The sequence below is a fragment of the Fonsecaea erecta genome (assembly GCF_001651985.1).
Source record: "Fonsecaea erecta strain CBS 125763 chromosome Unknown Scaff1, whole genome shotgun sequence".
Classification (NCBI taxonomy): Eukaryota; Fungi; Ascomycota; class Eurotiomycetes; order Chaetothyriales; family Herpotrichiellaceae; genus Fonsecaea; species Fonsecaea erecta.
Genome location: NW_017387244.1, coordinates 1,513,487 through 1,537,222, shown reverse-complemented (window position 1 = coordinate 1,537,222; position 23,736 = coordinate 1,513,487). Strand labels below are relative to the sequence as shown.

The following is a 23,736-nucleotide window of genomic DNA, read 5'->3' as shown; positions in this document are numbered from 1 at the left end:
GGTAATTCTGCTTCACCCTTTCGTTGTTGCGCTTTACCATGACGGCCAAGAGACTGTACTGACCAGACAGGTCGACTGCAAATCGTGATCGCTCTCACCCCCTTCAAAACAAGGACAAGGAAAAAGCTAATGGACAGACCAAAGGGAAAGGGGCTCGCTCACAATTTGGTTGAGATTCTGCTGTGACAGGCCTCCACCAGAGCCGCCTGCTGCACCGCTGGCAGGCGCAGGGGGCGCAGGACCGGACGCACTGGCAACGCCATTAACAAGAGGAGCGGCGGTAGGAGTGGCGAGAGGGCCATTTGGTCCTGTGCTTGCGCTCCGTGGCGCTGGGCTCGGCGCCGACATTGTTATTTCGCACGCATGCACAGGTGAAATTTGTCACCACGACCAAATGTCAGCCGAGGTGTTTATGGATGAGAGCAACTGGTATGCGGAATGGCGAGTTGATAGCAACGATGCAAGAGATGATACAAGAGTCCAGACAGACAACGATGTCGAGTCGGTGCTGGTGAACTTGGTGATTCTGATATTGACGCTTAACTGGATACAGACGTCTCGGTTAACCTTCCATGACAGGAACCTCTCAACGACTTCCCTGTCACGTGCCTGTGTTGACTGAGAGTCTGGAGTTCTTTGGACATCCGACCTCACAGTCACCAAGCAGATCAACTAACTGTTCACACTTGTGAGGGCCTGGACGATGCACAGACTTCCGACACGACCTCCAAATGACCAGTCTCTCGATCGCAGAAATGGAGGTTGACCAACCGGACGAGGGCAACGCCACCGTCTTCACGCCCGCAACCCGAATTGCAGAGTTGAACGAGATCGACCGATCTATTGCTACCCTCCTCTCTGCGGCCTCTGATGCTGTTGGAATTCTATCGAACTTGCCCACTACCGAAAAGCAAGAGGCGGCTCTACGTTCATCGTCCAGCGCACGGGCGGCCTTTTCAGCGGCCGCCGAGTGCTACTTTTCTACCCTCTCTTTGATCGAAGTCCGACTCCGACGACAAGTTTACGCGCTAGAAGAGGCGGATCTTATACCGCCTGGAGATGATAGGGATGCCAGAAGAGGCCGCACCATGGGTGGAGACGCCAACTTGACGAGAGTGGGCGGCGGTCCTCTTGACCCCAGCTGGCTCAATGCCCGGGCGAGCGACGCAGTTGAGGTGGGAATGAAGCAAGAGCTTCTCGCTCAGGCGAAGGCATTTGTGGAACAGGCAGAAAAAGAAGCGCAAAATGTTGGTCAAGATACACTTGTCAAAGAGGAGCCAGCAGCTGAAGAGCTGGAAAGCTAGAACATGCTTACGACGACGCGAGAGAACCACCTCCGGCTGGCTTGGACTCTATCGATCGGTAGATGCCATGCTGAACCCAGAGCTATCAGTTCAACAAGGACCGGGTTTCTGGACTGGATTTACAAGATTTTTCTTCGTGTTGTTTCGGTCAAGATACGAAATCACTGCTCCCGAGCACAGCTAGAGGAACCCACGCTTTGCAGCGTGTCTGCGAACTGCTGATGGTGGCGATGGATCGATGTCCTGCTTATAAGCGGCGAAAACAACGACAACCCAAAACGCGTCCTTGCTATCACCGCTTATCTCATCCTTCTCTTCCCTCACCTCTCCACATCTTCCACCCGCCTTGCACGCATCTCGGCAAAACCCAGTCCTTTGCGGATGTGGCCTTACGCCCTTTGTTCAACCAGGATCCAGACTTACCGTTTGACTCTACACTTGAAGTCTTCGGCCGAGAGATCATTTGGCTCGCACTCCTTCCCCTCGCATCGTCGTTGTCCCAATCCGAGACCTTTGTACGCTCCGCCGGGGGGTGATGTCTTCTAGTTCGATATGGACGCGTGTTTGCGGACAGAAGAACTTGGCCATGATGGGAGTATGTAGCAATGAGACCGAAATTAGAGCTCGGTAGGCTTCTCAGGGAAAACATCAACAGTATGTTAGGAACTTCTTCCCTTGACAGGATTATCTTAATCTCCTATCGTGCCTAATGTTCCACTATGGTTGGAGTGACATTCCGTCTCTGTGCTGCAAGGGCAGGGAAGAAGGCTGGTGGCCCACCCGCCACAGATCGTTCTGTCATTTCCCTATCACAACTTACTCTGTTTTCCCACTGACAGTAGCTGAGACCTCTTCAGTGTCTGCTGGGACTTCCAGTGCCTCAATCGCGACATGTTTCTCTTGCTGGATATGGAGCGGCACCACCACGCTCTCTTCGAGGAAATAGTTGGTGTCTTTGAGGTAGAAGACGACAACGTAAATGAGCGTGAGAGAGCCGACTCCGTAGAGGACAAGCTGGACAATGGCCTGCGTCATGTATGTGACGGACTGCGAATCCATGACGAAACAGACACACAAGCCCAGCGACCCCATGCCCTTGGTGAAGCCACTGTACATGGCGATGACGACGGGATCATTCGACAACGACCCCACAACCCAGCCGGCACTGCACAGGTATGTGGAATAGACAATCCCCCAGAGGAGGTACAGAATGACACCTCCGGCGAACCTCCCATTCGTCCAGTCCACTGCTGGGGGCGTCTCGAGTCGGCCGTCGAGCCCGTACTTTTTCATCCATCCGATCAAGCCGGCCGCGGCGCCCATCGTGATGACACCGACCGTGACGCACGCGATGAGGCCGCGGCGACGGCGAGACAAATGTTGCGCGTCGAGGAGAAAGCTCATGCCGACAGATCCAGCGATCATGATGGCTTGGAAGAGGACGTTGTTCAGGGACCGCGTCCGGAGGTCGAAGTAGTAGCTGTTCAGGCTGCTCGTGGTGGAAAGGCACATCTCGGACGCAAAGAAGGCCGGTGTCAGTGCCAGGAGCTTCCAGTCGGTGAAGGTCTTCTTCAAGTTTCGCAGCTCCGCCCGCGTGTTGGTGGGCTTAAACTCAGCCAGGTGTGTGCCGTCGTCGCGGACAATGCTGGCAGGGTGCTTGATGCAAAGTGCAGCAGCAACGATCGCACAGCACATGATAACCACAAAGACAATGTATACGGGGTCCGACACACCCGTTGCGTCAGTCTTGTCCGCGCTGATTCCAAAGGCGACGCTGGCGCCGACCGTGCCGCCGAGCGACGTGAGACCCCATTGGATGGCGATGTACTGATCCGAGGTCAGCATTTGTCGAGAGTTGTGCTGGTACATGGATCTTCTTACCTTTCCCTTGTCTTTCTCTTCCGGGTACGTCCAGGCGATGAAGCTCGCAGCAGTCCAAAGGCAGCCGGCCGTGACGCCCAGAAGGGCTCCGGACAGGTAAGGAAACCAATCATGACCACGTCGGTCGAAGTACCACAGGCTCCCGACGTAGAGAGGATAGCCAAAGCCGCCGAAGATACTAGGTCCGGCATCAGATGAGTATACACAAGACTGATCGTGCTTCTCTCGATGGGAATGGTGACACTCACACCGTCGCCTTGGGCTTCATGAGGTTGAGGATGGTGCCTCCTATCCAGCCGAAGACGGTGAACAACCCGTACAGAATGCTGCGGGGCTTGTCAGAATTTGGAAGCTTGCTGGTACATGTGGGGATATTGTGTTCTTACGCATTGGTATTGATGGCCACATGAAGCGCTCCGGGCCCTCCACCTCCGGCACCAAGTCCCGTGAGAGCGAGATAGATCCCTGGTAGGCAGAACAGGATGCTGCAGGTTGGGGCTGTCAGAAACATTGTAAGAGCATCGAGAGAATCAGATTGGTTGGAGTACGTACACGCCCATAATGACATTTTGTACGGCGGGCCTGTTGATGCGCCATTTTGAGAGTGTTTCCACGGTTCCTGCTTCCATTTTCCACGTTCGAGGATCTGGAGACCCTTAATGCCTTGCGTGCTTCGCGACCAAGACTGCCCTGAGAATGCAGGAGGCCACAGACCCTTTTTATAAAGTCGAATGATCCATTCTGGGAGTAGTCTCTGGATGACAGCGGCAAAAGCCAACAGGCATAAGTTCCAGGATAGTGATAAACCAGCCCGTGAACCTGATAAGAGATAGACACTCGATCAGCTATGAGCGTACTAGTATGCCGAATTGATATGCGACCTTGCAAGCCAAATCTGGACTCGGGCTGGGGATGGCTTTTAAGCGCGACCACCGCGATAACGAGGATATTTGTGCAACTCAGCCTGCCTCGAGTTGATATCCGGGCCCAGACCGACTAAGAAGCCGGTTAGGGAAATCGTTGCTGTAAAACAACATTCGAGGATCAGATTATGGTTGGTCTCGGAAAGATCCCTCTTCGCCACTCATGATTTCTGCCAGGATGAGGCGTTGTCTACACTTTGAGACTACGGTATCAGGTTGAGGGTTGGCAAGTTAGGATCACACAATATCCTTGACGAGTAAGATCCGAATAGTAAGCGTCTCTAGGTCTTGCCTCGAATTATCTGCGTCGAAGCGCGCTTATCAGAAGTCGGCTTAAAGGGAGACTGATCGAGGAAGTACCGGATGCTCAAAAGCCGTCGTCCTTCGATAGGAACCGCGCTTAGAAAGTTTGCTCGAGTCGATGTGGCTCTAACCCTAATGCACAGGTCGTCCCTCGGTATTAGGAATCCATTTGCCGAGTCAGGCTCTCTTTACCTTTCGACCTGGTGCGGTGACTGTTGTTGGCTGTCTTCCAATAGAACAGGAAGTTTGCACAACCATACATAAGGGACTGGGGGCAGATATACTTAGATCTCCGGTTTGTTCCATTGAGAAAATGAGAGCAACATAAGACACGCAACAACAAGCAGAAGGTACCATCACGCGAATTTGTGCTGTTCCATTTTCTCTCTATCTTCTTCGCAACCACTGCCCGAACAAACCGTGCGTTTCAATATTGATTTCTCAGTTGCCCCAGCTTCAACATGGCGACAGACTGGCAGGAGCGCTGTGCACAAGCGCGAGCAGCCAGAGATGCGACAATACCGAAAGCATGGCTGCTGAAAAATCCCCCATCAGACGACGTGACCAACGTTATGTCTGTCCCCTACACGTCGGGGCTGATGACGGACGAGGAGCTCGCACTTACTGAGCTGGATGCCACGGAATTGCTGCAGCGACTGCGCAAAGGCGAAATCAAGAGTTACAATATAACTCTGGCGTTCTGCAAGCGAGCAGCTATCGCACAACAAGTGGTATGTGGTCTAAATCTCATGCTTCTGCAAAAGTCGATTCTCTGCACCTCTAACACAGATCTCACATAAGATCAACTGCCTCACATACATGTTCGTGGATGAGGCACTCCAACGAGCCCGTGAGCTGGACGAGTACTTCGAGAAGACTGGGAAGCCTATTGGGGCTTATCATGGTCTGCCGTTCTCCATCAAGGACCATTTGTCAATCAAAGGCAAGGAGTCTTCAACCGCCCTGGTGGGATGGCTGGACTTCAAGCCTGAGTCAGATGCCCACGTGGTAGGCATTCTCCGTGAGGCGGGCGCAGGTGAGTCGGCCGCTGCCTTTGAGTCCATTGGCACTTAGGTTGTTCTTGAGAAGGATACCTCTGCTAATATCGATTGATGTTTTCGCATAGTCTTCTACTGCAAGACCACCATGCCTCAGTGTAAGCAACCTTTCAAAAGAAGCGGCCGGCGAAAGTCTAACGCAACAGATTTATAGCCGGGATGCACTTGGAGACCTCTTCGAACAGTAAGAGCAAACCCTTGTCAACTGAACTAACGGGGCCTCACCCCATATATTGGATAGGAACTGACTGCTGAGAACGAAAACAGTCTATGGAAGGACTTTGAACCCTTTCAACCGCAAGCTAAGCTGCGGCGGCTCTAGCGGAGGCGAAGGAGCCCTCGTGGCGTTTCGAGGCTCCCCAATTGGTTTGGCTGCTGACATTGGAGGCAGTATCCGTGTCCCAGCGGGCAACAACGGCCTCTTCGGGGCCAAGATCACCTCAGGGCGCGTCCCTCTCACGGGCTTGGTCCACGCAGTCATGGGCAACGATGCGATCCCCACGGTGCTCGGTCCGGTCTGTCGTTCCGCCAGGGACAATGAGTACTTCTTCAAGGTGATCCTCGCGGCCGAACCCTGGAAAAAGTCCCATATGGTCATCCCTTTACCGTGGCGGACTTCGATCAGTCTTCCAGAAAAGCTGACCATTGGCTTCCTGTGGGACGATGGCGTGGTGCGCCCGCACCCGCCGGTGACTGCAGCTATGCAGAGCCTCAGGGCCAAACTCAAAGCTTTGTCTCAATTTGAAGTCGTGGACTGGGAACCCCTGGATCACGCGCGAGGCTATGACCTGATCCGGAAACTATACTATCCAGATGGCGCGAAGACCATCCTCAAGGCTATAACAGACTCTGGGGAGCCCGTACTCCCGTTGACACAGTGGGTGACTAAGGAGAGTCATGTCAGTGAGCGCACAGTTCCGGAGCTGTGGAAACTCAATGTGGAAAGAGAGGTCTACCGCCGTAAGTCGCACAGTGTAACTTGGGATCATCTACGAGAAGTCAACCTTTAACAAGTCCAAGTCGGCATGCTGACATGCGTAAAACAAGGACAATACCTCGCCTACTTCAACTCCAGACCAGAGGTAGATTTCTTGATCTCCCCCGTGGGACCTGGAGTCGCCGCTCGGCACGAGACCGCTCGGTACTGGGGATACACTGCCATCTGGAATCTGCTTGACTGGCCTGCCTGTACCTTTCCGACGGGAGAAACAGTATCAGCTCAGGCCCATCCCAAGGACGAGTCCTACCGGCCTCGACAGAACGAATTTGATTCGTACAATTGGTCAAATTATGAACCAAGCGAATACGAAGGCGCTCCGATATCTCTTCAGCTCATCGGCCGCAAATGGGACGACGAGAAGGTGCTCAAGGTGGTTGAAAGACTGTCTGTTGTGCTGGGTCTGCAGGATGCCGGCACGAGAAAATCAGAATCAATAGGCCAGACAGTGGAGTCGAAACTTTAGAAGCCGTTCAACCCAATATGGGTGAGGTCTCCGTCGTGATATACCTAGAATTCTCAAGTGGCATACACACACATCATCCAGTGTCATTGTTTTCTTTTCGCAAAATCTTGTCAGGCAGTTATATATCAACAGCAGCGCATCGCTAGCGGACTTTATGAACTGCCAGGCTATATTGATGACAGTGTGAGATCCGCGACAACCAGGTTCGTTCGATACTGACTCTGTAACAAATACAATCAGCTCCAGGCGTATCCTGTTGATGACAATGGCCAAGGCAAGTCGCAGATGTACGTTTGGGGCGGCGAGTAATGAGCCTGCTCCACATAGTCGATAGGATTCCTCCAACCGCGGTCTATTCACTCCGCAGCGCGCTTGTATGCAGGGCACGACCCACATTTTGGGTGTACCAAATTGTTCTGATGGCGTCGCGGGCGTCCTTATCAAGAAGTGATGTTAGTTACCTTGGTATGTCGACCCACCAATGAACGACAAGAAGCTGTGGTTTAGGTGTTGAATGTGGAGGCCGGGAGAATGAGGACGGGGTTGATGCTCGTTTGTATCGCTTTTTGATTACCCAGCTCTTGGAGCGAGATCGAGCGGCCCTGTAGCATGAAGCAAGACGTGCTTAGGGCGGTAGCGGATCCTGGTATGGACGACGGATAATTTTGCTACACCGGCAGTAGGCGAGATGTAAGTCTCGATTTCTTTTCTTTCTCGTCATTAAAGCCCAACGAGTTCCCAACGCATTTAACTCGGCTCTGAAGCTCCAAATACCACTCACCACCGGCCCCACAACAAACGAAATCTTGCGGTCTTTGTCGAGAAAGAAAAGGATGGGCGAGTACAGCGAAAGCAGAGGCGGAGATGCGGTAGCGACCTCAACAGAGCGGCAGCCATTGGAGCTTTCTCCCAAGACGTTGGCATTATTGCAGCAGGAGCGTCAATATGTAGCCGGGGGTTTCGAACCTGTACCAGTTTTCTTCTCACGGGCGCAGGGGTCGAAGCTATGGGTATGCTCGCGACTATTGAAATGCCCTTGGGTCGCTTTCATTTAACTGACCGACCGCTTGGATAGGATGTTGACGGCAAAGAGTACATCGATTTCATTGCCATGTTCAGCGCAGTGAACCAAGGACATGGCCACCCCTATATTGCCGAGAAGGTCCGAAAGCAAATGGAAGAGAGTGTGTTGATCAACATCGCCGGACACAATGCCCTGTATCCCCCCTTCGCCGAGATGATGTGCAAGAGATTTGGATACGACAAGATTCTGTGCGCGACCTCGGGAACTGAAGCAGCAGACACGGCTTGCAAGATTGCTCGTAAATGGGGAATCCAGCGCAAGGGTATCCAGCCAGAGCAGTGCAAGATATTGGGAGTTGGTTCTTCATATCATGGGCTCGGGTCAGGAGTATGGGGGTTGATGGATCCCTCGCAAAAGCGAACCGAGTATGGCTTAGACAGCCAACTGGTTCTCAATATCAACCCGTCGACGGGTGCACCGTTGAAGTACCTCGATCTCGAAGCCATGCGCACTTGCTTGCAGGAACACCACGAGACAGTGGCAGCAGTCATCATGGAATGTCTGCACGGGACTGCGAGGACTCCAGAGGAGGAATTTGCCTATGCGAGGGGCGTCTATGATCTCTGCCGTCAGTACAACGTCCTCTTCATCGCTGACGAGGTCCGGCAAGGTGCTGGAAAGACCGGAAAGTTTCTATCCTTCTACCATCTCGGCGAGGACATGAAACCGGATATAATCACTATGGGCAAATCCATTACCGGAGGATTTTATCCACAGTCTTTCGTCCTAGGAAACGCGAAAGTGATGTCACTGGTCGGGACGTTCGAGATTGCGTCAACTTATGGTTTCACGCCATTGGCTATTGCTGCAACCAGGGCCGCTATCGAGGTCATCGACAATGAGAATCTGATGTCTAAGGCGGTAGAGTTGGGCAGGAAATGGAAGGCAATTGTTGATGGCTGGAAACATCCCAAGATTGACTATGTCTTCAGTCTGGGGGCTGACTCGAACTTGTTTCTGAACAATCTTTCGGGTCTCCGTGTGGCTGCTCTGTGCATGCACAAAGGTCTTTTCGTTCATCCACGTCCAAATGGATTAAGGATTAGTTTTGCAATGACCATGACAGATGCAGAGTTGGAGAAGGGTGCAGAGATTCTCAAAGCCGCTCTCGACGAGATTGATCATGTTGCAGATATCCCGGGAGAAAGGTTTAATTTCCTGGGGATCCAAACCTGAGAGAGCAGAAGATAGGACCCGTGCACATGTAGTTCATGTATATAGGCCTTCCTCACCACCATATATGAATTTACATTTGGCTAAGCCAGGCAAAAATTGACTCCTCGTTGTTGCATGACAAAATGCAAGCCAAATGGCCCATAGGCACGTTTGTCAGGGTCTGTCCACAACCAGTCGAGCAGCTCTTGTGCGTGTTTGACATGAGCCATTCCAGAGCTGGAGAACGCAAAAAGTGATCGCAGATAATCCTGCTGGTCGTCCCTCAGGATGCACGATCCAGCAATGACACTGGGCCAGATTACGATTGCTTTGTAGGGAGAATGCCATATCGAGTCCAGTAGCGGCAGAATAATATCGACATGTACCTGAAGCTCCCCAATGATCTTAGGATTGTCGATGGAAGAGCCGCACATAGCTGCCTTGAGGTAGATGAGAAGAGCATGGCGATAGAGTTCGCCTGCTCGGGAGTGCTCAGCTGCCCAGGCGGACATTTCAGGGTCTGGAGGAGGTGATTCCCACTTCTGAATGTCGGCGAGTAACTTCCTGTAGATCGAAATACTTTCTTCTGAGCAGTCCCTATGTTCTTGTTCATCGCATAGACGTCTCGTAAAAAGGAGTGAAATGGCTGGAATTTTCTCGAAGAGCTCGTATCCGCAACTGAAGAAAGTGCCGAAGGTGTCATACTGTTGGAGATGTGACAAAGATGTGAGGAATGAGTCAAATGGGACTTTGAGGCTTTCTGACTGGTTAGCTATCAACGATAAGTATGCGTATATTTCGAACGCGAAGCCTCGCAAGTCTTTCTCGTCTTTGCATTCCTTTTCAATGCTGGAATCGGTGATACGGAGAACAAGATGACGACTTGCACGTAGATGATAGATCATCGACCCCTCACGGTTTCCGGAGATGGCCTGAACGGGATTTGTTTGTCAGACGTCGTTTTACCCGGAGGGGGGAGTCGGAAAAGGTTTCTCACCTCAAAATGACAGAGAATCATCAAGACTAACAGCAGGCGTAGGCTCCGTGAAGCTGATATTGCGGTCGGACACTGCAGTTCTGATCGTAGACCCGTTATTGCCATGTCATAATGTTGCCAAGTTGTTCGTTGTATTTCGATTAGGGACGGTTGTTTGCCGCAAAGATGACTCCCGCTTAGGGCGAGAACAGAGTGCATAAGGAGCTCATCGCAGTATGCCAGCGGTAGAATGAGTGTCACAAAAGGATTATCTCGCAATTGCTTGACGGCTAAAAAGTCTGCAGTCCTCTCAATGTAGTGGCGGAGAAGCTGAGGAGAAGTCACCTTCAGATATGGTGCTGAAGTGACAATCGGCAAGCTTTCTTCGACAGGCGCCGAAATGTCTCGCCGGCCGACAGCACGTGGGATCATACTGTCTTTGCTGTCCTGGAACAGTTCGGACCCCGTTGCGTCTGATATGGATGCTGCAGGCAGAGTTCGCGAATCTGAATCAGAGGCATCCACACCGTCTGACGCCAACAACAACATGCCCTTGTAAGGAACCTGAGTGCTATTCCAGGTTTCTGTGACAAGACCCCCATCAATTTCCACGTCCGGAGCATCTGGCGATGTTTCATCTGGCGATGTTTCATCTGGCCAGAGGCATGCCAGGAAGTTTCTACTACAGCCGATGCAGAGAGGCTTCTCTTCGTTGCACTTCTTCCGGCGCCGACGGCATGTGAGACATCCTGTTCTGGTGCGGGTATAGCGCAGCTTTCTTTTGCGTGAGGGAAGAAGTTGTTCTGCCAAGTGAAGCATGGTCGAGATCGAAGAGGTGAGAGAGAGATGGTGGAATCGCAGAGGGCGCTTGTCTGGCTCAATGCTGGGGAGATTTAAGTGGAGATTCGGCTGGGGAGAGATAGCGGCTACCACGTGATTCGATTCGATAGATAGCCACATGATAGCCCCCATCGTAGCTGCCGCTTTAATGCTAGAGCTCTGGTTTCGGCTAGAAAGCACGATTCAGGGGTCGGACCACAGGGCGGCAGCACCCTCTCTCCCATTGAGGGTGAGCCTCAAACCAAGACGAAGCTTGGCAAATCGTTGGATCGAGACCTTCGACGAACTGTCTATCTCCCCGACAACACTCCATCTTGCCGTTGCAGATCTCTATTGTATAGCTTCTCATCTGCCTATTAATGTGTACCCCCGGCTGCGCCGGCTATCATGGATAACATCAGTGTTGATGAGGTGGACGCGAAGCCCAAACGCCCGGTTCTACGACGCGAGGGTTCGACGGCCGCTCCTCCGCCTCCATTGCAGCCACCACCAGCCCCTCCGGCACAACCAGATCCCACAGACTCTCTGAGTCTCCCACAGTTAAGGCAATTGGTGGGACAATTTCCTAAAGTCGAGCAGACCCCCTACGCGTTTCATTACCAGGATGCCGAGGACTTTGAGCGCGAGATTGACCAATGGTTTCATTACACTGAACTTGAACGTGATCGACACTATCTGCGACAGTCTCTTGACGCGTACGAACAGAGGTGGAAATACTTCCGTGAGTCGGAATCTATCTCCAACGACTTGGAATGGACCGATGTTAGCCAGGATCAACAACGGAAGTTCATCTCTGGTCTGGTCAATGACCTCGACGACGAAGATTACAGCTCACGCGTTGAGGCCCTGTGCTGTATCTACTATATCCTGATGGGGGCATGGAGCACCACATCCGGACTGGAAATGAAGGAGCCTGCCACCGACGAAGAGTCCCTCTCACCTTCTGACGATGATCGGTGCAATGTCGTTCAGGTTCGGTGGATGCATAACGGAGCGGACCTCATGCAGCAATGCTCTCTTATTCCCATTCTTTATCGTTGCTTGATTCATGCATCGAAAGTTCCCGACCTGACCCATTCGCCACAAGCCGCTGATGGTGAAGAGGCCACCGAGGGAGCCTTTGGCGAAAACGAATACCGAGAGCTCAGTTTATGCCTTTCTTGCTTCTATATTTTGATCGAGTCCTCCCGAGTTCGACTTGAGACCGCCGCTGGCCAGGCCCTCCGACAGTCGGTCTCGGCCTTACAACCAAGCTTGCTAGTCTTTCTTGCCGGCATGATTTCACGTTTACGATGGGATGAACTTTACAATATACCCCTTATGAATGCATTGCAATTGTTCTGGAAATCGATCCTACTATTGTTTGGAGACGTCTCGAATCATCTGGAAAAGGTCAAGAGCATATTGCAGCCACGCGTGGATCCGTTCTCTGCAGAAGCCGCTCACCCCGTTCTTACCGCGTCTCCCTTGGATTATCACCTTTTTCGGCAGGAAATCACCTCGAAATACCCGGCATACAACCCCCCGCCACCCATGATACCCTTGGAGATTGAACAGAAGACCATGCTGCCTCCACTGTCAAACCAGATTCGGGGCAACATTCCTGGGTCTGTAGGGGGTAGCATGGGTGGCGCTGCAACCCGGGGATCCATTCTACATCAACCTGTACACATCGCTACTCCGGCTCCTTCCCCGCCCCCATCACCCATTGGTCCTGGTGGAAAGGCTGGTAAGAAACAGAACTATCAGACCAACCAGAACTTCCCGTTCCTCTATCCACCACTGGATAGCACCAGCGATAATATTGGTGGAAAAGGCTCTACGAGGGTTCAGGATATGATGGTGGGAAAGAAGTGGGAAGGCAGTGATGTTCCTCTTTCTATCATCGAAGCAGGAGAATTGTTCGCCAGTCGTATGAGGATGACACGAGCAATGCGCCAGCTCTGGAGAGAGCGAGATATGTTCATGAGATATGAAAGAGGGTGGAATGGAGAGATAAAGGACGAAGCGAAAGAAGAACAAGAGGAAAGAAGCGAGGAGGAGAAGGAAATCGAGAGCCTCGAGGACCCTGACTTGCGATCACGTATGTTGGCAGTGGACGATTTCTTCCACCATGCTCTGCCGGATCTGCAATCTTTGGTCATTGTGATGATGAAGGTGATGCTTACCAACGTACAAGACATTGCGGTTCGCAATGGTGGTGCCCAAGAACCAACGCAAACCGGAGGCCTGAATCGCACCAAGTCGAATTCTAACATGGTTCAAAACCAAACGCTGCCTATGCCACCACCACCGCCTCGTCCAAGCGAAATGACCATAGAAGACCTGGATCATGTCCGCACCCGTGAGATCACTCAACAGGCAGTGTCTGGCGCGTTGTTTCTCTTGTTGAAGTGGTTCAAGGTGTCTCACATCCTGAAGTTCGAATACATGACCCAACTCCTCCTGGACTCTAACTACGTGCAGCTCACTCTCAAATACTTTGCGCATCAGAATCTGGAAGACCTCGTGGCTTTCAGCTACGACCAACATGAACTGAGCGTCTGGCACTATTGCTATCTTCACTCAGACCATCCGCCCTTGTCCCCCACGAGCGCCGACGAAAGATCAGAAGCCTCGGATGGGGACGAGGCCATTCCACCGCCTATTTCGCGGCACAGGAGGTCACCGACAACGCGATCCGAAGGCCAGCCCACTAACGACCAAAACAATACCAAACAATCGCCGCAGCAAAATCTCGATCTCAGCGCCCGTCCCTCGGTCGATGAGCTCGGGAATCCGCTTGGGCCCCTCCCCACTAGCCCGATCACGACCTACTCATTCCGGCAATTTCAAACCTCGATCCACCTCCTTCGCGTCCTGCAAAAGCTGACACGCGGAAAAGCCCACCGCATCCTGTTCCTTGTCCAATTCAAGTCTTCACAAATTTTGCGTCGGGTTCTTCGCGTCCCGGACCCAACCCTGCGCCTATATGTCCTCAAGCTGTTCAAATCACAAGTCCCCTATTGTGGTCGAAAATGGCGACAAAGCAACATGCGGGTCATCACAGCAATCTACTTGCACTGCAGACCGGAACTCAGGGATGATTGGTTGGCAGGGATGCATGATGCAAATGTGGAAGGGGAAGTCGACGAGGCCGTCCCTCTCGAGTGGGCACTTCGAGGGCTGACCTTTTGGTGGCAGAAAAGGAGGTATCCGGACGTCACAAGAAAGGGGAAGAAAGGCTCAGTGCCAAAAGCGGAGGGTGATCTTGACGAGAATGAAGTTCGACTCGACGATATTGACGACGATGAACGCGACTTCTTTCAGCGGGAGTTGGACGCAATTGGATGGGGCCTAGAAGCATTGCGTATGGCTGATGGGTCAGAAGATGGTGCTATGGACGAAGAGGCCGCATCCGTGCTCAGTGAAGCCTATCCCATGTCTAACGGCGACTTCAATAACATCAACGCTGGCATGACAGCCTCAGGCAGCGCAGGAGCAGCCTCAGGTGTGGGCACAGGCACACCCCAGACTCCAATACCCCAGCCGCAATGGGTCGTTGCAGACGCAGCCGCACTGGATAATTGGCAAAACAGTTAGGGACTTGCTGGGAGACCTGGCACCAAATTTGGCGACTGCAATTTGCACGAAGGGGGGAACAGCAGTCTTCCGGCAGACTCGGACGACTCTCTGAGATGGCGGGGTCTGAATGAGGAGTTGCGAGGCGTGTTGCGGTGTGTGAGCCTAGACCGTTGGGAACCGGGGAAGTGAGATCCGGACCGCGAGAGCGGGAATCCAGATGCCTCGGTGAACATGCGTCTCAATGGAGCATGGATCCTTGAGATGGATGGACCACATCAACTGTCTGGCCACGAAGCTGTAGCCCATGGCTCACTTAGCATATCAATGGCAGTCTAGTACGTGTCGTTGGTGTCGTTGATACGTTAGTTAGTAATCCCAGACTCAGCCTTTCCAGCCTCGGTAATATTCACATGCTCCCCGCGCGGAGCCTCGTCGGTTCCGCTCTTAGCTGACTCGCCACAGCTAGTTAATACAGAGGCGCGACTCGAGGTCCGTTTACGGCCGTTGTTCTTCCAATCATCGACATATTTCGGCCGTTGCAAGCGCAGGGTTGTACTCGGTATATAGAAGACAAAAAGCACGTCCTCCCATATATACACACACATTCTCGTCCTCGTTTTCGTTCCTGATCTCTCATTGTCAGATTAAGTGTCACCCCACTCAGGTCTCCCCAAAACCGCCTGCGGTCTTCCCCCACGTGTCTTTCCTGAACACCTCAGCACCCAACCACCTGAAAGAAAATTCCCTTCTCCCCTTGGTGCCCGTTGCACACCCAGACAAGATGCCGCTCCCCAAGCACGAATACCTCTCCTCCGTCTGGCAACCCGAGCTGTTCCGTGACAAGGTCGTCTTCTGCACCGGCGGGAACGGATCGATTTGTTCCGCGCAGGTGCGTGCCCTCGTGCATCTGGGTGCCAATGCCTGCATCGTCGGGCGCAATGTCGAGAAGACGATCTCCGTGGCCAAGGATCTGGAGACGGCGCGTGCGGGAAGCAAGGTCTTGGGCATCGGCGGGGTGGACGTAAGAGATGTGCAGAGCTTAAGCAAGGCAGTGGAGGAGTGCGTCAAGGTACTTGGGGGCATTGATTTCCTGATGTAAGGCTTGTATACACTCCACACGCTATCTCGATGGACTGGTATGCTGACAATGGTTTCAACAGTGCTGGCGCGGCGGGCAACTTCCTGGCCCCCCTCGCCCAACTCTCCACCAACGCTTTCAAGACCGTCATGGACATTGACATCCTGGGCTCCTATAACATCACGAAGCTCTGCCTACCCCACCTCGTCGCGTCTGCTAAAAAGCACAACTCGTCGTCCTCTCTCCCGAAGTCAGAATCTTCAGGCCCGGGCGGGCGAATTATCTACGTGTCGGCCACAATCCACTACACCGGTCTGCCCATGCAGACCCACGTCTCAGTTGCAAAAGCCGGTGTTGACGCTCTCTCTGCCAACGTGGCGATAGAATACGGCCCTCTCGGCATTACCAGCAACATTATTGCCCCGGGTCCGATTGCAGGCACGGAGGGAATGGACCGGCTCTCCCAAGAACACAAGAGAGGAAATGATCCTACAGGACAACAGGTGGGACGCAGAATCCCACTGGGGCGATGGGGGAAAATCAAGGAAATCGCAGATGCAACGGTATATCTGTTCAGTGACGCCGCAAATTATGTCACAGGAGACAGATTGGTTGTTGACGGCGGCGCGTGGCACACCGGCGCCGGATCGCCTGGAGGAGACTTTCAGTATCCAGACTTCATTCTGAGTGGAGCAGAGGTCACAGGTGTTGGCGGATCGAAGAAAAAGGCGGGAGCGAAGCTGTAAATGAGGGTTCAAGACGGGGAAAACGTGGTGTGGTGGTGTATAATACAGGGCTCCGGTGTGCACGATGCCGGCACTTCAAGAGGTGGTCAGATTCATTCATAGGGGCAACAAATTGGACCGGTACATTGTATTGCTGTTTCCCGAAGTTCTCCTCATGAGAAGGCTCATGATTGCGTTTTGCATGGATAGACTGAGATAATGTCTCATGTTGGCTCACTGCTTCATATCCAGGCTCAGCGTCAAGTCCGACGTCAAATGTTCTGGATCGCAGGACAGGCCACCCTTTCCCGGATGATCATAGTATAGGCGTGGCCGCGATGTAACTGCAACGTGAACCAAAGCTTGCGGGCTGATTACACACGAATTGACCCACAAGCCGCATGTCCCCTTGCAGGAGTATAACCTTGTCTCTTTCACAGCAACCGTCTCTTTCGATAATGCCACAGTGCGTTCAGAATGTCGTTGCCGTTGCCGTGTTCCTGCGCGAATGGGGTGGAGGGCGGGAGAGGAGTCGCTCGATCGAGTTATTGTGCAATAATGGCCGTCAGCAGAAGCAGCCTCGTTCATTGACCTACTCTTAGTATGTCATTCTTCTTTGCCGTTCAATTGCATGGCCGTGCTTGTGCTCGTCAAGGACGTTCTAGGTCCGAGGGTTTTTCGGTGGTCAAGGTAAGTTGACCGTGGGATCTTGGTCGGGCTTGCTCTGGTGGTGGCTGGAGCAAGCTGCGTCGAGAAGTGACATACTTGCTGCCGCTGTGGAAGAAACACCCCGTCCGAAAAATCAGTGGCGTCGAGAACCTCACCGATATCATGTCTCAGAAGCTCGACCGCAGCAGACAAAAATCCCCTCCGCGACCCAGCTGGGCTGTGCGGGAGCAGGATATCCCAGGGGCTCTGTGGCTTGCTCACGTGGGCTTCCACCTCGTCACATCGTGTCGCGTGTCGGCGCTACAGGGGGTCGACCACCTGCCACCCCAGGCAACCGGGCACAAGACGCAAGGCAAAGAACGATGAATCTAACACAACGAGGAACGAGTCATCAGTCTAACGCCCGGGGCTTTCGATAGCCTGGCCTCCCCAACAAATTATGTGGGCTTCTTCTCACCATCGCAGATCTTGTCTCTTCGACAAGCCAGCCTGATTGCTCACCGTTTAAAACCCAGTATCTGCCGTCATTGAGGCCCGGAGGGGGCGTAGCCTCATGAATCATGCCGCATCTACACGAATCTGCGCTCTTATGGGCAGCCCTGGTGGACAGGAAAGACCATGTGTATCTTGTTCGAGAGACCCTTGGTCGGCTGTGGTCAAGGAGTATTCACGGCCCACAAGCCATCGACGACACTTACGTCAAAGACATGATCCTTCTCAGGACGATTTTTGACATCCAACGCACCCGCATCCGCTTCAATCCTCCTAGTCGATTCGCACTCTCAGTCGAAGACTTTCTCGATTGTCTCGATTGTCTTTCTCAAGCCACAGTCGCCCTCTGTCAGAGCCGACGGGTCGACCAAAGACTCCGTCAAATTCTGGACATTTCTCACCAGGTCTTCTTTTCGGGTTTTCGGGCAGCCGCTCTTGCTATTGAGCAGCAGGGCAACCGAAGTCCAGTGAGACGAGGGTCGATTTCGCGACTTGAATCGTGTGTCAGTAAATGGCCACTGAAAGATCGGCTTGACCCGGGAAGAGATTGGAGTTTGGCCATCTTTGACGGTCTTGTTGACGACCTCCTGGAGATCAAGAATTCCGACAGCTCTTGCGAGGAACATATTGCGCTTGATGTCCCTGATCGCGAAAACGTAAGCTGAGACTCACGTTATCTGTCCAGTACCTGCTGACATCACAGGTAGTTCGCTCTCACATTCAATCTGTCGAAGTGTGTACCTCAGGCAATCACATGTGCTACTCGGAGATGCAGATATGCATACCGAAGTGCGCTGGTTTTGCTAGACCTAAGATTGATGTTGGTAGCCGCCTGCTTCCAGTATATGAACGTGGGCTCGGACTCCGGACTTTCCACCAGCTCTTCAGAGACTACCTTCAGGCATATGGGTTCAACCTTCGTAACAGACGAGGTCACTGGGCTGCTTGAGAAGTGCAGAGCTCTTGGTATCTACTTTGATGCCTTGCAGAATACAGATGGAGGACGATCTCTCTCTGCCTTCCTGAATTATATCTCACCCGGGCCATCCTTTGGAGAAGACGACGAAATTACCAGTTGGATGGTGGCAGCTATTGGCGTGGCGGCCCCGTCGGCGCATAGGATTACGCAGCCAGCTCCCTACCAAACGATCGTCGAAGATCTCGAACGTCGCAACCTAAAAGTATTTGACCCGGATGGGCCTTTGATGCGTATTTACAATCAGTTGTCCGAGCAGATCCGAACGTGGACACCGCCACGGGCTGATATACCCCAATCACACAGACTTGAAAGTCCAGATATAGCGTTCGAACAAGCGATATATGTGCTAGGCTGTAGCGATCTGCATCCGATCGACTTCGCAATGCTTGCAGATTGTATTGTGTCCAGCGGTCGAGAAGTATGCAAAGTGATCATTGCTGAGTGAACTTATGCTAAGGCTTAGTAGGTGCCCGAACCCGACCAAGACATCATCGACGTATATTTTGATTGTCCCTTTCCCCATCCGGAGAACACAACTGTCCGCAGGGCCCGAAGAGTCACTCCACTGTGTGAAATCTATGGGAGCCTGCACAAACTGGTCAGCCTCAACATCGGTTCAGAGGACCCTACGCAAGAAAGGGAAGATATCCATCTTACAACCGAACAGCTATCAGACGGTTCAATCGAGAGCAGGGAAGTTCTTTCGAGCGATCAAGGAAGCACGAATTCATATCCGCAACCTACTGCGCCACAAAGTCCATCGATGCCTTCACCTAGTCGGTCTTCGAAAAACCCAGGGTTCTTTGCACGGATGGCTTCATCTATGGGGTCCTCAACCAAGGTCAAAACCCCTATTCATAGGCGAAGCAAATCGGACTTGCTTCAACATAGCCCTCACTTACAGTCCGCACTGAGCCCAGATGCTTCATACTTGATCGTCTGGTCTCAAAACAGAATTGGGCGCTGGGAATTGAATAGTGGTAATCCGCAATGGCAGGGGGAAAACTTCTTGCACGACATCATCCTAGCAGCCGCTGGTGCATCCCACTTCGCCACTGTCACCCAGGATGAGGATAACAAGCATTTCCAATTGTCTCTCTTCAATGCTGCCGGCAAGGTAGTGGGGACAATGCAATTCGAAAAAGTCCCACAAACTCTGGTATTTTCGCATGTCGGAACCAAGCTAGCTATCGCCACAATCGACAAACTGTACGTTATCTCAACAGAAAGAGAGGACTGGGCGACTTCATATTGCAGTCACTCACTGATACCAGGAGTGAAGTCACATCCTCAAGGCACCCAAAGGGCAGATGCGGCATTCTGGACTCGCAAAGTTCGTCGACAGATGGTGTCACTTTCTCCAGACCAGCGCCAGGTCTTCGTTGGAACGCAGTATCATGATGATGACGGGAGTACTCTATTTTGGCTCTTTGACATTCCCGAACGCCTAGACGAAAAACTCTCATATCGAGTGCGATTTGCCAGGAAGATTAAAGTGGTAAGCAACAGACCACTCCTCACCAGATCAACTGTGCATTGCACCGTTTTAGACATGGCTGACCTCCTTCCAGGAATCGTCCGAACCAGGATTGACTGCACTGCCATGTTTCCATAGTTCTGGGCAGACAACATTCATTATCGGCGCTACTTCTGCTCACAGTCACCAACCGACAGTCGAGAGAATTGGACGTCCTCCTCGAGAAGGAGGTCAACAGCCTAGAGAGGCTGCTCAACAGATTATTGGGCGGAATTTATCCCTCGACCGTATGCACCGTGCCATTGCGGTACCTGGGAAAAGTTTATGCTTCGTCATTGTCAATGAGGAAGCCAACCTCTATCTGGTCCGCAGATCTAGCAGTCGGAACGAATGGGAAGCAGAGCACGTCTCCACGAGCATCTCAGACGGCCTCAGTCCTTCCGAGAGAAACAGCAACCGCCTGGGAGTCCAGATTGCTGCGTCCAGCGAAAATGAAATAATCATCTTTTATATGAGGAACAAAAAGGGCCATCTCACCCGATACAACGCCTCGGATCCTTCGCAGAAACACCAGCAGTCCGTCCCTCTCGAAGACTTCTACCCAGTAGCAACGGATCCTATACACCGTTCTTCGTTGCCAGACAGATAGCAGAGGCAAGGGATCACGGGCTCTTCATTTGAGCCAGACCCATATCCATTGTCCAGTCTTGATAGTTCTTGTCCTCAAGCTATCCTCATTCTCAAATCGGAGCTTATCCCGACCAGCTTTGGGGTCACTGATATCCATTTCAACAGGGTATCGAAGGTTCATGGTAGGACGCAGTCGAGGTAGAACTTGACGGTGCAGGTGCCAACGGTAGAACATGCAAAGAACAATGAATATGACAATCTATACAACATCAGCGTTTGGACTTTCATCGCCCGTTCGTTGCTTCTGGTCATGGCAGACTTACACTGATGTAAGACGCCACAAAATCTGGCGCACTAAAGGGACTGATCGACCGCCAACCGTTGAGGACGATCATTATGGTGCTTCCGAAGAGGGCGTAGCATGTCCGCAGAGGTTGCCAGTTTGACCGATATGGATAGGTCTGTGAATCTTTCTTTCGGGAGTACGCCTTCAGATCCTGCTGAGGCTCAACAAAGTCTGTACCTCTGAATCGGCCCGTGGATGCTTGTCTCAGGCTGGAAAATGTCAATGGAGTCCAAGACCGGAATGCATCGGCACCTACATTGTTTTGTACCTCAGGAAGGTCACACAAATTACTGCGTACACGATGAGCATCGAAACAGTCGAGTTGATGGCGAGTCGACCCAATTGCTTTTCATGTCAGTCTTGCAAAAATCTGGAGCATCTTGTACTCACATGTGATGGGGTGCCACCCGCAGCCAAATATGCTAGAAAACCAAAAAGCCAACTTATCAACACCGCATTGCGTGGGACGCCCTTGGACCCTGTCTCCCTTAGACGGTCCCGCAGTGTTCTCAAACACCTCGGCCATGCACCCTGGGAGAGAGCAAGGGCATGCAAAATGCGGGACGACAAGTACAATGAATTGATACCAGAAGACGTGGCCGATATGATGAAGAAGCCATTGAAGAAACTGGGCCAGAATTTCTTTCCCGCCCGAATTGCAGCAAGGACGAACGCTGAATGAGTTCCATTATCCAGGACAGAAATGTCTTGGTTCGCCAGCAGCGGCTCATCGTATGGCACGTTCAGACCGACCGTGAAGGTAGTGAGGCTGTAGAGCAAGATGATCCGAATTGCGATTTTCCTGCTGGAGATCTTGACGCCTTCATATGTACGGAGCTCTCGGTTCTCGGCAGCCGTGATTGTGACAGCCTCAAACCCGATCATAGAGAATATGGTCAATGTCATTGCCGTCCATACGCTGGCGAGGTGTGCCCAGCCGCCGGTCTGGACAGTACCGCTGGGCGTCGTCCATCCATGGGAGAGGAATCCCCACGGTTTGTTGTAAAAGCGAAAATGGTTTCCAGTCTCGATATTGATACCGATGTTAAAGAATATCAACCCGACGATAAACAAGATTTTCGAAACACCAATCCAATACTCGATCTCGCCGAACCACCGCACACGGAGGAGGTTGACAAGCAGTACCAGGATGAGGAATATTGATATCCAGACGGCAGGGTTGACGCCGCTTGTCCCCCATTCTAGCTTGGATTCTGGATAATGCAGCCGTTCGAGGTCTGACGATTTGAATCCGAATTGGAAGAGTCCCGCGACTCCTTGTAATTCCGCGGCAATGATCACAACCCAGGCGAACCTATTGCTGTCAGCGTCAGAGCGTAGGAGATCAGAGGCACCGACTCACCAGGCCATCCACCCTACGGCATATCCAATCGATTGGTCCAAAAACCTACTAGGCATCTCGAACAATGCCCCCGGCACTGGGAAAAGGGCTGACATTTCCCCCAGAGCTGCTTGGACGGACCAAACGATGGTACCCATCAACGGGTAAGCCAACCATGCCATTCCTGGTCCCGCAATGTTGATGATCCTGCCATTCTGCAGGAAGAGACCTATGCCAATGACACAAGAAAAAGTAACCATGTTGACATGGCGCTCTCCTAGGGCTCGTCTGGCCTCTGGTCAGTCGACAGCCTCGTAGGAGTATTTCTTTGACACACCTAAGAGACGTCGTATCCCTTTGTCCGGTAGGAGCATCAAATACGATCTCCTCATCACTTCTATCGGATGGCTCTGAGTTTTCAGAGTGTCTTCGGGCTTCGGCAGCATCGACATCAGGTTGCAGAACTCCATTTGCTGGCCCACGTCGCAGCGATGACACCTGTGAATCTGGAATCTTCCCAATGTTCCCCCGCATGACACCCAACCTGTATGCCTCACCCGGTGTTGTCATTGTTGCGTTGAAGTCAAGAAGGGGGAGCGCACTGGGTTCTCGTGGCTGGCTGGCCGAGCAGCCTGTTTTATCCCCATCACCGCACCTGGACGAGGCGTTGAGGCTCAGAAGTCGAAATTGTTGTCCAGAATGGCCGCATTCGAAGAGGGCTTAGATCCCACCCGGGGACGAAATGGTCCGGGGTCCCTGGTCTCAAGGCATTCTTGCGCATCACACGCTAAAATATAGGGGTTGCCTTCTTTCGACGACATTGTGCCCTGGAACTCGTATTCCTAGCGTCCATGTCTGACCCTGATGTGATGTAGACAGTCTCATCACACCTACGTCTGCCCCTGATTGGTGGATATGGAACGCCACGTTCTCAGCCTGGCCGGAGTCTGCGCCTTGTCGAGTACTATCGCTTAACCCGTGGTCTGTTGAGCGTGTTGGAAACAATTGGGGAAACGAAAGTGCCAGGGACTTTTGGTTCTGGCTGGATTCCGACCCGGGCGCACTTCTGCACACCGACATTCACAGTGTTGGTCCCAGCCAGGCAAGGCCATCTGGGGAAGTGGCCATCTCGATCAGGCTGAGAACACTCTTTTCAAATCCATCCGACGCCGCACTTGATGATTGATGTCCATCATCTTAGCAAGGGTTGTGTCTCCTAGAGCTTTCACATACCTGAGGGACGATGGCAGCAACCTTTGGAGAGTCTAGCACAAGCTCTAGACAACACCCAATCTCCATTTTCCCCAATGAGCAAGCCTTTCTATGTGGTCTCAGTTGTTCCCAATGCGGAGAACAAAGGAACATCAAAGAGTTGACGCTCTGCTCAAACTGTAATCCTCCATCCAAGGCCTCTCGGTGGTATTTCTGTATCAACCATTGCCACCGG

At 52.4% G+C, this 23,736-nt stretch overlaps 9 protein-coding genes across 9 annotated transcripts; 6 read left to right on the top strand and 3 right to left on the bottom strand.

The window, feature by feature from the left end:
• Nucleotides 1–755: 755 nt before the first annotated feature.
• AYL99_00532 (hypothetical protein) lies at nt 756–1,304 on the top strand (the record flags this gene model as incomplete). The annotated part of the gene is made up of 1 exon (XM_018832048.1): nt 756–1,304. One exon carries the CDS (start codon nt 756–758, stop codon nt 1,302–1,304), a length of 549 nt encoding a protein of 182 aa, XP_018697927.1.
• An 816-nt stretch (nt 1,305–2,120) lies between these two features.
• AYL99_00531 (hypothetical protein) lies at nt 2,121–3,814 on the bottom strand (the record flags this gene model as incomplete). The annotated part of the gene is made up of 5 exons (XM_018832047.1): nt 2,121–3,131; nt 3,186–3,363; nt 3,434–3,511; nt 3,572–3,670; nt 3,738–3,814. The coding sequence occupies 5 exons, from the start codon at nt 3,812–3,814 to the stop codon at nt 2,121–2,123; spliced, it is 1,443 nt and encodes a 480-aa protein (XP_018697926.1).
• Nucleotides 3,815–4,872: 1,058 nt separating this feature from the next.
• AYL99_00530 (hypothetical protein) lies at nt 4,873–6,932 on the top strand (the record flags this gene model as incomplete). Its single annotated transcript, XM_018832046.1, has 6 exons — nt 4,873–5,142; nt 5,201–5,447; nt 5,538–5,567; nt 5,624–5,653; nt 5,737–6,429; nt 6,517–6,932. The coding sequence occupies 6 exons, from the start codon at nt 4,873–4,875 to the stop codon at nt 6,930–6,932; spliced, it is 1,686 nt and encodes a 561-aa protein (XP_018697925.1).
• An 833-nt stretch (nt 6,933–7,765) lies between these two features.
• On the top strand, nt 7,766–9,192 carry AYL99_00529 (hypothetical protein; the record flags this gene model as incomplete). Its single annotated transcript, XM_018832045.1, has 2 exons — nt 7,766–7,942; nt 8,008–9,192. The coding sequence occupies 2 exons, from the start codon at nt 7,766–7,768 to the stop codon at nt 9,190–9,192; spliced, it is 1,362 nt and encodes a 453-aa protein (XP_018697924.1).
• An 80-nt stretch (nt 9,193–9,272) lies between these two features.
• Nucleotides 9,273–10,966, bottom strand: AYL99_00528 (hypothetical protein; the record flags this gene model as incomplete). Its single annotated transcript, XM_018832044.1, has 2 exons — nt 9,273–10,103; nt 10,169–10,966. The coding sequence occupies 2 exons, from the start codon at nt 10,964–10,966 to the stop codon at nt 9,273–9,275; spliced, it is 1,629 nt and encodes a 542-aa protein (XP_018697923.1).
• Nucleotides 10,967–11,374: 408 nt separating this feature from the next.
• On the top strand, nt 11,375–14,569 carry AYL99_00527 (hypothetical protein; the record flags this gene model as incomplete). Its single annotated transcript, XM_018832043.1, has 1 exon — nt 11,375–14,569. The coding sequence occupies one exon, from the start codon at nt 11,375–11,377 to the stop codon at nt 14,567–14,569; it is 3,195 nt and encodes a 1,064-aa protein (XP_018697922.1).
• A 763-nt stretch (nt 14,570–15,332) lies between these two features.
• On the top strand, nt 15,333–16,375 carry AYL99_00526 (hypothetical protein; the record flags this gene model as incomplete). The annotated part of the gene is made up of 2 exons (XM_018832042.1): nt 15,333–15,646; nt 15,712–16,375. The coding sequence occupies 2 exons, from the start codon at nt 15,333–15,335 to the stop codon at nt 16,373–16,375; spliced, it is 978 nt and encodes a 325-aa protein (XP_018697921.1).
• A 1,208-nt stretch (nt 16,376–17,583) lies between these two features.
• Nucleotides 17,584–20,620, top strand: AYL99_00525 (hypothetical protein; the record flags this gene model as incomplete). Its single annotated transcript, XM_018832041.1, has 4 exons — nt 17,584–18,171; nt 18,223–18,912; nt 18,961–19,992; nt 20,066–20,620. The coding sequence occupies 4 exons, from the start codon at nt 17,584–17,586 to the stop codon at nt 20,618–20,620; spliced, it is 2,865 nt and encodes a 954-aa protein (XP_018697920.1).
• A 24-nt stretch (nt 20,621–20,644) lies between these two features.
• Nucleotides 20,645–22,859, bottom strand: AYL99_00524 (hypothetical protein; the record flags this gene model as incomplete). Its single annotated transcript, XM_018832040.1, has 6 exons — nt 20,645–20,860; nt 20,925–21,156; nt 21,204–21,292; nt 21,338–22,262; nt 22,311–22,577; nt 22,627–22,859. 6 exons carry the CDS (start codon nt 22,857–22,859, stop codon nt 20,645–20,647), a joined length of 1,962 nt encoding a protein of 653 aa, XP_018697919.1.
• Between the last annotated feature and the right edge of the window lie 877 nt (nt 22,860–23,736).